This window comes from Rhincodon typus, chromosome 22 (genome assembly GCF_021869965.1).
Source record: "Rhincodon typus isolate 14 chromosome 22, sRhiTyp1.1, whole genome shotgun sequence".
NCBI lineage: Eukaryota > Metazoa > Chordata > Chondrichthyes > Orectolobiformes > Rhincodontidae > Rhincodon > Rhincodon typus.
In genome coordinates this window covers 19,699,697-19,712,451 of record NC_063353.1, presented here as the reverse complement: position 1 = coordinate 19,712,451, position 12,755 = coordinate 19,699,697, and the positions used below count along the sequence as shown (strand labels likewise).

The 12,755-nt window shown below is 38.3% G+C and overlaps 1 protein-coding gene across 1 annotated transcript in view; it reads right to left on the bottom strand.

Annotated features, from left to right (window-relative positions):
- Nucleotides 1–1,003: 1,003 nt before the first annotated feature.
- The window catches only part of LOC109911495 (TBC1 domain family member 22A-like), a 27,734-nt gene continuing 15,982 nt past the window's right edge, over nt 1,004–12,755 (bottom strand). The window contains exon 4 of the mRNA XM_020510816.2: nt 1,004–1,221. Coding sequence (XP_020366405.2) covers nt 1,019–1,221 — 203 coding nt within the window. The 3' untranslated portion in view covers nt 1,004–1,018. The remainder of the gene's footprint in view (nt 1,222–12,755) is intronic.

Genomic DNA, 12,755 nt, shown 5'->3' with positions numbered 1-12,755 from the left:
AAAAGTGGCAGAAGCAGGCATTCTGAATATTTTTAATGACAGAGATAGATACATTTCTGGTAAGCAGGAAGATATAATGTCATTAGAGGTCGGTAGGAATGCAAATTTGGGATAACAATCAGACCAGCCATGATTTTATTGAACAGTGGAGCAGGTTAAATGTGGGATAAATGACCCACTCCTGCTCCAAGTTAGTTTGTTCTGGATCAAATAAAGAAGGATGGCAACTTATCAGCCAGTGCAAATACAAAGGGCCATGTCTCCCTTCCGCGTTTTAAGTTTCAATGATTCACAAGTTCTACTCCAAACACAACAAATTCTGAAAACACAGTAAAATTAGTACATTTCAACATAAATTTAATCAGCATTAAGATTTTAAAAAATGAGTCATACAAATTAAATAATTTTACAAGTATACTCTCAGATTGAAAACAGATGAAATTTTAGTTTTCTCACCCCAGAATTAACATGAAGCTGTCTTGGAAGGTTTAGATGCGCATAAGCACCTAAGAGTGGTAATTAACATCTAATTAGTTATTTGTTCACAAGCAATGAATTTGTCATCTGTAAAAATAGCTACAAATACCTGTAGTGCATTTGATTACCGTTTTAAGAATCAACTGCTGGACCAAAGCTGCCACGCAAACCACTTTGAAAAGAAAGCGTTGGAATTATCTCACCTATAACTAATTAACTCTGACCAAATACAATCAGGACATAAATAACGGTTATTTGGAAATCTGTTTCCTTTCCAAGCTATCAGTGCAGAAATACCAAGTCAATGGCTGCTTTCAGTGAACAGCAGCCATCACATAAGATTTTCTTACCTTTCCTATTGCTTTGATTTAATTCCACTTTATGTTCCCTGCATTGGTAATCTTGGCTGAATGGATAAAGCCTACATTTTAAGAGAGGTTCATTCTCTGAAAGGAGGCATCAAATGATAAGCCCACTCTGAACTAGTCAATTAGATAATAGGATTCCTGCACATTACCTAGCCTCACAGTACCTCGTTACCTCACCTTAGTTGACACTTACCTAAATCAGTGTTTGGACCTGCCAGAAGCTGTCTGAATTTTTCTAGTCGAAACATTTCTCTTTCTGTCATCAAAGGAGCATCAGAGGTATTCTGGTCTGTAATTCTTGCTACCAATGGAATTGTTGATCCAGAAGGAACAGACTGCGGTCTCTGAAGAGGAGTCTTCTCAAAATTATCTAAACCTGTAAATTACACACACTAGATTATAACCACAGAATTACTGTATTTGAAATGTTACAAATAAATCAACACAACATGAAATTGACTCAAACAAGATTTCAACACTCCATTGTTCTTTGCATCAAAATGGAAACATTTACAGTCACACAATCGAATATTAAGAATGGCACGCAACAGCATTTTTCATCAGCATTGAGACTTTCAGGGACAGACTACACACATGCTGTTGTTCAACTCAAATTATTCAGATGGTATTACTAGTGTCAATTAGTGCATGTTATGACACCATCACACCCAGTTAGAATGGCAATGATGGGAGAACTAACATTTCAATCAGACTGCTCCGCTTAATATACTGATTTAATACATGCAACTTGCATGCATCTGCCTTCTACTTAACGTGCTATACGAGACAAACTATTCTTTTAATGGGCAGAAATTACTATATTTTCTGTTTCTCATCAACACATTGTAAATAATCTGTAAGTATGCTGTCTGCATTCAAATACATGTTCCAAGTGCTGCAGGAAGTCCTCCTCCTCCAATTCACTGACAGTGGCATGAAGACACTGCTCAATGAAATAACGTGACCTGGATATTTGCACGGCAAACATATCTAGACAGGAAGTACTCTACCTTTTTCTGTTACTCTGGTATTATTTTCCCACATTTTGAAGATATTTGTGTCAACACGATCACAGATAATATGTTTAGATAAATTGTGTAGGACAATGCCATTTCAGGACAAATGCATCAAATTTCTAAATTCAATGATTGTACCATGATAAACTGTATTAACAAAATTTTGCACAAGGCCAGAGAAAATACTAGAATGCCGAACAGATCAGAGTGTGAAACATTTTTCCAACTGTACCTTTTATATTTTAGTCACACTTTAAATTAAAGCAAACAAAAGGGAAATCACAGAATGGCAATGATACCTTGCATTTATTCAAGTGATTGATTTGAGTAATGAACAGATTTTGTACTGCAACCCTAGAAAATTACTTTAAAAGTTCAGAAAAAAATTCAAGGTTGCTATTTCTCACAACCAGGTGCACTTAAAACTACATAATTCTCAAAAGTATATGATATTGTTTTGCAGCTAAATGAAGTACAATTAAAAAATCACTACTTTCAGGTAACGATTAAGGCCATCTCTCTCCACTTTGCTTGTTTTCAAACCATACATATTGATGGCGACTACCTCAGCACTTAATGTTGCTGAATCCAATACAGGAGGCCAGCGCGACCTCTGCCTCCCAACAGCAGCATTTTCCACGAGACACAACGTAAATGCAACAATTGTCACACCTCTCTGTGCTAATACACCAGAAATCAAGTTTTGCTATTCCCACAGCTGACACAGAAGCTAAAAAATTTTTATCGAAGTGCGCAAAATCCGAAATTTACTTCTCAGATGGACCCAGGCTAACAGAAAACACCGACCATGTTTCGGTACTCAACAAGAACCACAATTTATTACAAATAAGTAAATTCTAACCACAGGTCACTGACTCTGAATTGCTGGCATCCTGATCTACCAGTTAAAATTCTAACTCCTTTCTAAAACTTCTTGTACACACATATATTCAAAGACTAATAGATATTGGTATTATGAGTAAAGGGAAAGAAAACAAAAATCACTTTGGCTGCAGTCCACAGGGTTAATTGAAATGATAATTTTGTTTTGCTTTCATCAAGAAACTTCAACTGATTAGAAAAAGTCAGCAAGCATTTATAACAGGTCGATCACATCACATAACAAATGAAACAAAGGATTTTGATATTCTTCAAATTTCCATAAGACATGAGCATCACTGGCAAGGCCAGCATTTATTGCTCATCCCTGGCTGCCCTTGAGAAGGCAGCAGTGAGTTGCTTTCCTAGACTGAAGCAGTCCATGTTGTACTGCCACACTCAGTGCTGCTGGAAACAACCTCAAAGAATTTTGACCCAGCAACGAGGTAACAGATATATTTCCAAGTCAGAATAGAGAGACTTGGTAGGGTTGTAAATGGTGCCTTCCACCTGGTGCTCATTCTTCCGAATGTAACCCTCACATACTTTTGACGTGCAGTCAAAGAAATCTTCACAAGTTGCTACAGTGCATTAGATGATGCATACAGCTTCCAGTATTCTGTTTAGCAGAATTAATGGTTAAAGTCAAAAAGGGGACATCAATTAAATAAGCTGATTGGTCCAAGATGGTGTTCAGCCTCGAGTGCTGCTGAAGTTGTACTCATTCTGGCTAATGGAGAGCATGATGTCAGATTCCTAACTTTGGAAGGGAGAACACAAGAACAGGGTATCATTTGAATGGAGAAAAAATGCAACTGAAAGCTGTAACACAAAGGAGCTGGGGGCTACTTGTGCACAAAACAGTTAGAACACAGGTGCAGCAAATAAACAGGAAGATTAATGGAATGCTCATCCATATTTCATGGGGGTCAAGTATAAGAGTAGGGAAGCCTTACTGAAACCGGACAGGTTGCTGATGATAGCATATCTGGAGTACTGTGAGCAGTATTAGCTCGCTTATTAAAGGAAAGGTATCATTTCATTGGAGGCAGTTCAGAGAAGGTTCACAAGGATGATTCCTGGTATGGAGGGATTGTCCTATGGACAAAGACTAAACAGGGTAGGACTCTACTCATTGGAAATTACAAGAAGAGGAGATGACCTCATTGAAAATTACAGGATTGAGAGACTTGCCAGGGTAAAATCAGGTGATGAATTCTTTGCCCCAGGATATCCAACATCTGAACTGTTGCCATATTATTTACCTAACTGTTCCAGTTAAGTTTTTGGCCAATGCCATTCCTCAATGTTGATAATGGAAGAATTCCGCAACAGTAATGCTATTAAATGTTGTCATAAATGATCATTACCTGACATTTACATGGCACAAATGTTACTTACCACTTATTCACTCAAGCCTGAATGTCACCCAAGTCATCGCTGCAACTGGTCATGGGCTGCTTTCTTGAGGATAATATTTGAGGAAGTAATTGAAGTAGTAGACACAGAAAGGCCTGTGAACATTTTAGAAGGCATACACTAACATTCTACACAAGAGATGGTTTGCTAAAATTGAAGTTTATAGGACTGACAACTAATTATTGACCTGATTAGAACATTGCTGAGATGGTAGAGAGATAATGGTAATGTAATCAAATTGGGAGGAACTGACTGCTGACAGCCCGCAAGGGCTTATGCTCTTATTTATTAATGACTTAGCTTGCACAATAGGAAGCCACATACGCAGGTTTGTGAATGTACTGTAGATTTGCAGAACAGCACAGGTGTATAAAACTACAAGATTTTTAGTTTTTTTCCCCATTTGCTTAATCTGTCAGGTGGATTTCAGTCCAAGTTAACAAGGTCATCCAAAATGCAGAAAATGAGGAAGAGTTTTGCAGTCTCTGTACACTGATCACTCTAGGACGAAAATTATAAACAGGCAAATGGAATGTCACCCTTTCTAAATAGATGGATAGAATTACAAGAAAAGACTTTGCTGCACCTATACCAAGTCCTGAGTAACAGAAGTACTGTTGACAGTACAATAAGCAACAATTCACTAGAATACTACCAAAGCTCCAAGAGTTAAATTGAGAAGAGATTTTACATTAACTAGGCAGATAGTTCTCATAAGTTAAGGTATGATTTAATCAACGATTTAGAATTTTGAATGGAAACAAGGGGACAAAGAAAACATCTTTCACCAATGGATAAAGATTTGAGGATACACAAGCATATTCTTAAATTATGAGCCAGACCAGTCGGGATACACATTAGAAAACACAACTCAAAGGATGGTATAAATATGTAATTCTTGACCACAATAAGCAGCAGATACCAGGTCAATTAATTTCAAATCGGAGTTCAATCGATGTTTGCTATCAGAAGATACAGGGCATAGAGAGTCTAAAAAACATGGATAACTTTAGGGTAGAAATAATCCATATCCTTATTGAATGACAGAAGTGGCCAAAATTGATTCCTATTAAATCGCTGAATAACATAGTTTGGAAGGGGGTTCTTGGTTCATCAAGTCTGTGCTGACTCCAAGGAACAATCCAGTCAGTCCCATTATTCAGCATCCAACTCATTACCCAACCTATATCTCTGTAATTTTTATTCCAGGTTCTTATCCAAATCTCTTGTCAACAGCAGCAACAGATCTTTACAAGGTACTCCTGCTCCATATACAGTCTGAAGTAACGCACACTGTATCACCTGTGTTTGCCTCTCTTTCCAAAAGATAACCAAAAAGGCATGGTAAAAACAAAGCACAAGTTCAAACCAATTCAAAATCAAATAAACTCAGACAAGATAATTAAAATTGCGATCTGATACAAGGACCCATGTACACGCAAACGGTTTTAAACCTGTACAAACATATTCCATGTAGCATTCACACAATCACAGGAGGAAGAAATTTGAACTTGAGAAAGAATAGTGTGCTTGTTGATTGCATAATGCAGCATCATCGGGTTGGGTTATTAAATATTTGAAAGTACGCACAAAATTATCACAAATAAATGTATATGCAATAAAAATAGATGTAAAAAGCACTTAAATTTAGAAGTATTTCAAGATTTGTTCAAACATTTGAATTGTGCACATTTTTACATCAACTTTAGAAGATGAGTCACAATTTAGTTTACAAATTAGTTTACAAAGAACCAAGGAAATTCAAGCTATAATGATTGCAAATATCTGAGACAATAAAGGAAAAGGGCAATAATAGAAGTAAATCACATGATCTCACAGATCATTACTACTAGACCTAAAACGTGAAATAGGATGTGAAACTTCAGAAAATCAGAAGCTAATCAATACTTTCGTGTTAAATTTGTGGATTTTAAGCATTGCTGGGACTAAGGTGGTGTGATATTATAAACTTCAGAACTTTAACAACTGTTCCTAGATTAAAAGAACAAACATACACAAACCTTTACACGGAAAGAAGCAGCAATAAACAAATAATAATTGGAATAAATTATTAAAGGACCAGCACAAGCTTATACAGGAATTGAAAGCAATTAGCCATGCCTAGGAGGAGTCGGCAAAGTGACACGAACAAAGCTATTTTGACATCTGCTTGATCAATGGCTGCCTTCTGCCATAAGGACAACGTACTGTCCTACAGAAAAATTTAGGGAGTTAATCACAGGAAAGCTGCATTTTCAAACAGACAGCTAACGCCAAATGTAACAAGGAAAAGAGGAGGTACTTCTGATAAGAAGACAAGCTGCAAACCAAGAGTTCCGGAGGAGTAATCAATAATTTGGATGAAAGAATCTGTAATTTCAATACTGTCACCCCAGAGATCTGAAGGACAAAAAAGACTCTATTAAGATCCAACACCAGAACTCTTCTTCAACAGAATTTCAAAGAACAACACTGCACAAAGATCAAATCCTGGACACACAGAGAGAGAGAGAGAGAGAGACACAGACATTGTTGGTTGGAATCACAGTTAACTTCCACCATTCACTGGATAGTAGCAAAGTTCAGTTGTGTCTTAACTTGCTTACTTGAGGGTTTTTTTTTTGGTTGCTACACACAATTAAGTTTAAATTATTGTTTCAGTACTAGATTTTCTGTGAGATTTCTTCATAAAGTAGCTGAATTCAAGGTAGCTTACCATGATTTACCCACAACAGTGGACCTTAGTTGCTTTCCAAAATCTAATATTGTTGGCATTTCACTTTTAAATGTTTATGTGCAATATTACTACTTAAATTCTAAAATTCATCCAGACTTTAAGTAGAGATATACAAGCTCTAATTGAGAGCAGCTAAAGTTATTTAAAGAGGAAATCAGTTTTTTTTTGGTTAGGTGCCAGGGGCTGAACTACTTACAACTAACAAACTGAAACAGGTCAGTCCAACTTTGAACAGAATGGTGGATGTTGGGTAAGCAATGACAGAGAGGAAGTTGATGTTCCTTTGCTTTCGCTAGCTATCAAAGCAAGATGTTTGTTTAGTATCTGATAACCAGTTATGGTATATTCTATTTTTAAAGCTTTAAAATAGTATAGAACAGGTGTCAAGATTAAATATGTTTAAAAAAAATTTGTAATTAGCACATTAAGGAATTTCGGATATGAAACAGCTGTAGTATGAACATGGAACTGTGCAACACAGGAATAGGCCATTCAGCCCAACATGTCCGTACTGACCATTATGCCATTCTAAACTAATCTCATCTGCCTGCACATGTCCCTCTATTCCCCACCTGTTCATGTGTCTGTCCAAATGCCTCTTCAACACTGCTATCGTACCTGCCTCTACCACCTCCCCTGGCAGCTCATTCTAGGCACCCAGTAGCCTCTACATGAGAAACTTGCTTTACACATGCCCTTTGAACTCCACCCACCCCACCCCCTTAAACCTATGCTCATAATATTTGACATTTCCACCTTGGGAAAAAGACTGACTCTCGACCTATCCGTCCCTCTCATAACTTTATATACTTCTATCAGTCATCCCTCAGCCTCCAACGCTCTAGCAAAATCAATCCAAGTTTGACCGACCTCCACTTATTGATAAACACACTCCAATCCAGGCAACATCCTGCTAACCCTTTTTCGCACACTTTCCAAAGCCTCCACATCCTTCTTGTAGTGTGGCGACCTGAACAGCATAAAATACTCCAAATGTGGCCTAACTAAAGTTTTATGCTGCTGCAACATCACTTCCCAACTTTTAGACTCAATGTCCCAACCAATAAAGGCAAAAACGCCATGTCTTCTTTACCGTACAATCCACTTGTACAGCTATGTTCATGGAGCTATGGACTTGGATCCCAAGTTGCCTCTGTATATAAATACTCCAAAGGATTCTGCCATTTAGTCTTGTATTTGACCTCCCAAAATGCATCACCTCATACATGTCCAGATTAAACTCCATTTGCCATTTCTCCAGTCAGCTTTCCAACCAATCTACATCCTGCTGCATCCCTGACAACCTTCTCATTATCCACAACTATAGCAATTTTTGTTTTGTCTGAAAACTTACCAAATCAGAACACCTACATTTTCATCCAAATTGTTTATATATATTACCAGAGGTCCCAGCACTGATCCTTGCAAAACACCACTCGTCAGCCTACCAACTCACTGTGGTCTCACGTGACTTAATCTACTGGACCAGTCTTCCATGAAGGACCTTGTCAAATATAGACAGCCCTGCCCTCAATCAATGTCACCTCCTCAAAAACTATATCAAATTTATAGGGTCACAGAGCATGGAAACAGACTCTTCGGTCCGACCAGCCCATGCCGACCATAATCCCAAACTAAACTAGTCCCACCTGCCTGCACTCAGCATATATCTGACCAAACACTTTTTATTCATGTACTTATTTAAACGCTGTAGCTGTACCTGCATCCACCACTTCCTCTGGAGATCCATTCATTTCACACACACTGTGAAAAAGCTGCTTCTCATGTCTTTAAATCTTTCTCCTCTCACCTTAAAAATATGCTCCCTGGTCTTGAAATCCCCCACTCGAGGGAAAAGACACCTGCTATTCATCCTACCTTTATCCCTCATTATTTTATAAACCCCCAATAAGGTCACCTCTCAACCTCCTACACTCCAGCAAAAAAAGTCACAGCCTATCCACCTTCTCCTTATAACTCAAACCCTCCATTCCTGGTAAATCTCTTCTGAACCCTCTCCAGCTTAATAATATTCCTTCTATAACAGGGCCACCAGAACTGGTCACAGTACTCCAGAACAGGCCTCACCAGTGTCCTGTACAACCTCAATGAAATGTCCAAACTCCTACATTCAAAGGTCTGAGCAATGAAGGCAAGCATGCTAAATGCCTTAACTACCATCTACCTATGATGCAAGCTTCATAGAATTGTGTACCTGAACCCCTAGGCCTCTCTGTTCTACAACACTGCCCAAGGCCCTACTTTTAATTGTAGAAATCTTGTCTTTGTTTCTTTTTCCAAAATGTAATACCTCACATTTATCCAAATTAAACTCCATCTGCCAATCTTCAGTCTATTGACCCAATTGATCAAGATTTCTTCTTCGTAATCTTTGATAACCACCTTCACCATCCACTATATCACCAATTTTGGTGTCATCCGCAAACTTACTAACCATGCTTTCTACATTCTCATCTAACTCATTTATATAAATGACCAACAAAAATGAACCAGCATCGATCCCTGTGGAACAGGTCTCCCAGTCCAAAAAACAACCCTCCACCATCACACTGTCTCCTGTTCATAAGCTAATTTTGATTCCAAATTGGCCAGCTCATCCTGAATCCCATGTGATCTCGCCTAACTAATTTGAGAGACAAGACCTCCCCATGTAAAGCCATGTTTATTAAGACACCCAAAACCACCTCCTTAATATTGACATGGCCTAGAATATCAATATACCCCTTCCTAAACTTACCATCATCCATGTCCTTCTTCTTGGTGAATACTGATACCAAGTACCATTAAGGGCCTTATCCACTTCCTATGGCTCCATATATAAATTCCCTCCTTTGTCCTCGAGTGGACCTATCTTTCCCTAGCTACCCCTGTATGAAATGCCTTTGGATTCTCCTTAATTCTACTTGCCAAGAACATTGTGACCCCTTTCAGCCCTCCTAACTCCTTGTTTAAGTTCTTTCCTGCTTTCTTTATATTCCTCAAGGGTCTTGTCCATGTACAATCTCCTCAATGCCAGTATGATCCACAGCAAACACGTCCGCAGTGAGCATTTGCAGCTTCGGCACGGACTTTGAACTGAGGCCAAACTATACACATTGCCACACATTATGACAGATTGCAGTTCCCTGAATATTCTGTGCAAGAAGCCAGTCACATCACTTACAATAGGGAGTTCTGATGTGATTAGCGGTCAGGGACAGGGGAGTGTGACTGCGGCTAAAGTGGCAAGGGAACCTGCAGGCCAGGACTATAAGAGCTTCAGTGTCTGCAATTGTCCAACATATCTGAAGTTCATTCAGCCTGTTTGGATGACAGTAAGCAAGCGCTGCAGGGTAGATGAGATAATTGATCATGGCACTGTGGTACTGAAAACCATTCGAATGGAGAAGGAATTTAGAGATCACAGCAGACAGCACAGACAGGAGGATTGACTATATTACCTGAAGGCACAGATCTAGAGTCCTGAAGACTTTGTCGCTGGTGCCAGCAGAAGACATCTGCTCATGGACAGAGAGGAATTTATAGTGGGAGGGAAGGATCCAGTCAGCATGGTCCCTGATAGTACCAATGACATAGGCAGGACCAAAAAATGGTTCAGCATAGTCAGCATAAGGAGCTAAAAGCAATATAAAAAAAAACAGAACCCCAAAAGGTGATAATCTCTAGATTATTACCTGAGCTACTTGCAAACAATGTAGGAAAAATCAGATAAGGGAGATCAATGCATGGCTCAAAGACTGGTGTGATACAAGTAGGTTCAGGTTCATGGAGTTCTGACATACTCGTACTCCAGGAAGTGGGGCCTGCTCCATTCGAACAGTCTACACTTTACCGGGCTGATGTTCGAGGATTTAAACTAAATTGTAAGGGCATGGGATCAAATTTAGGAAGATATAGTATATCCAAGAACAGATAAACAAAGTATGACAGAAAAGCATGAATAGTTTGGAAAATGATAAACACCATGACTAGAAAGGATAGACAGTAGAAATCTAATAGTAAATCAACAGATAAAGCCAGAGATTAAGAACAAAAGTAAAAGCTCTGCACATAATATTCAAAATAAATAGATGAATTGGTAGCACAAACAGAAACAAACAAGTATGATCTGATAAACACTATAGAGACATGGTGCAGGATAACAAAGACTGAGACCTAAAATTGAAGGGCAAAGACATTTTAGGAAGGAAAAGAAGCTAGGAAAAAATGGAGGAATGCCATTCTTTAGCTGCATAGAGAAGGATGGTTTAAGGTTAGAAAACCAGGCTTGAGAAACAGTTCAGGTGGAAATGCGAAATTATAAAGGCAGGAAGTCACTTAAGGGAGAGGTATACACACTTCCCAGTCTCACAATAGGATGGAATAAAGCAAAGAAAGAATGGGAGCTTGTCGGGGAGGAATTTCCATCCGCATGTAGACTGAAGTAATCAAATGAGCAAAGGTAGCCTGGATGTGATTACAGAATGTTCTTGGGCTAATTTGTTAGAACAGCACATTGCAGAACCAATCAGACAGCAGGCTATACCCGACCTGGTAATGTGCAATGAGATATAATTAATCAATAATTTCAATGAGGGAACAACTTGGTAGCAATGACCATAGTATGATTGAATTTTGCAATCAGTTTGAGGGACAGATGGGTGGGTCCAAGACAAACATTTCATACTTAATGAAGGACAATTATGAGGACACAAAATCAGAATTAACTAAAGTGAACTGGCAAATTTGGTTGAGGAATAGCTCAAGATAGATACAGTGGCAGACATTTAAGGGGATATTTCAGAATCCACAGAATAAATACGTTCCAACAAGAAAAATTCCAAAAGGGATGGAGACACACCTCTGTGGTTAATTAAGGAGATTGAAGATAGCATGAATCTTAAAGATATAATTTGTGCAAAAACAGGTGGTATAGCAGAAGACTGGACAGAATATATTGAACAACAAAAGAGGAAAAAATTAGAATGTGAGAGAAAGTTAGCCAGAAATAGAAAAATAGACTGCAAGGGTTTGTATAAATATTTAGAAAAATGAAGTGTCAACAAAATAAACATATGGTCTACAGAAAGCCTGTGTGAAGAATTATTCATGGAGAATAAGGAGATGATGGATGAATGAACAGGTATTTCACATCAGTCTTCAATATGAAGAATACAAAGTAACATACCATAGGTATCTGCAAATTAGAGAAGGGAAGGGATGAAAGAATTCAGGAAAACAACAATCATCAGGGCAGTGGTATCAGCAAATTATTGGAGTTGCAGGCTGACATGTCGTGGATCCGAAAGACTGACATTCAAGAATCTTAAAAAAAATTAAATATTGATATGGCTGATGCATTGTTTTAATTTCCCAAATTTTCGAAGATTCGGGGACAGTCCTGTTCGATTGGAAAAGTCAATTTAACTCCTTTATTCAAATAGGAAGCTAGAAAGCTGGAAACGCCAGGCCATTAAGCTTAACATTTATCATGAGATGAAGCGGTCAGTGATTTTTAAAGATGCTATCACACAAGTCATCTGGAAAGCTGGAAATCAGGCAGAATCAACTTAGTTTTGTGGAAGGGAAATCCTTTAAACCAATTTCTTGGACTTCTCAGAGGAAGCAAAGGGAAACTAGCAGATGTACTGTACTTTCAATTTCTAACCGCATTTGTTAAAGTGTTACATCAAAGGTTAACATGGAAATTAAAATCTTTTCTGTAGAGGGTAACAAATTGACACCGATAGAGGAAATCGGATAGCCAACAGGAAACAGAGCATATAAGCAAACAGTTTGCTGGTTAGCAAGGTTTAACAAGTAGTGGCTTTAACAAGTAGTGGCTTTAACAAGTAGTGG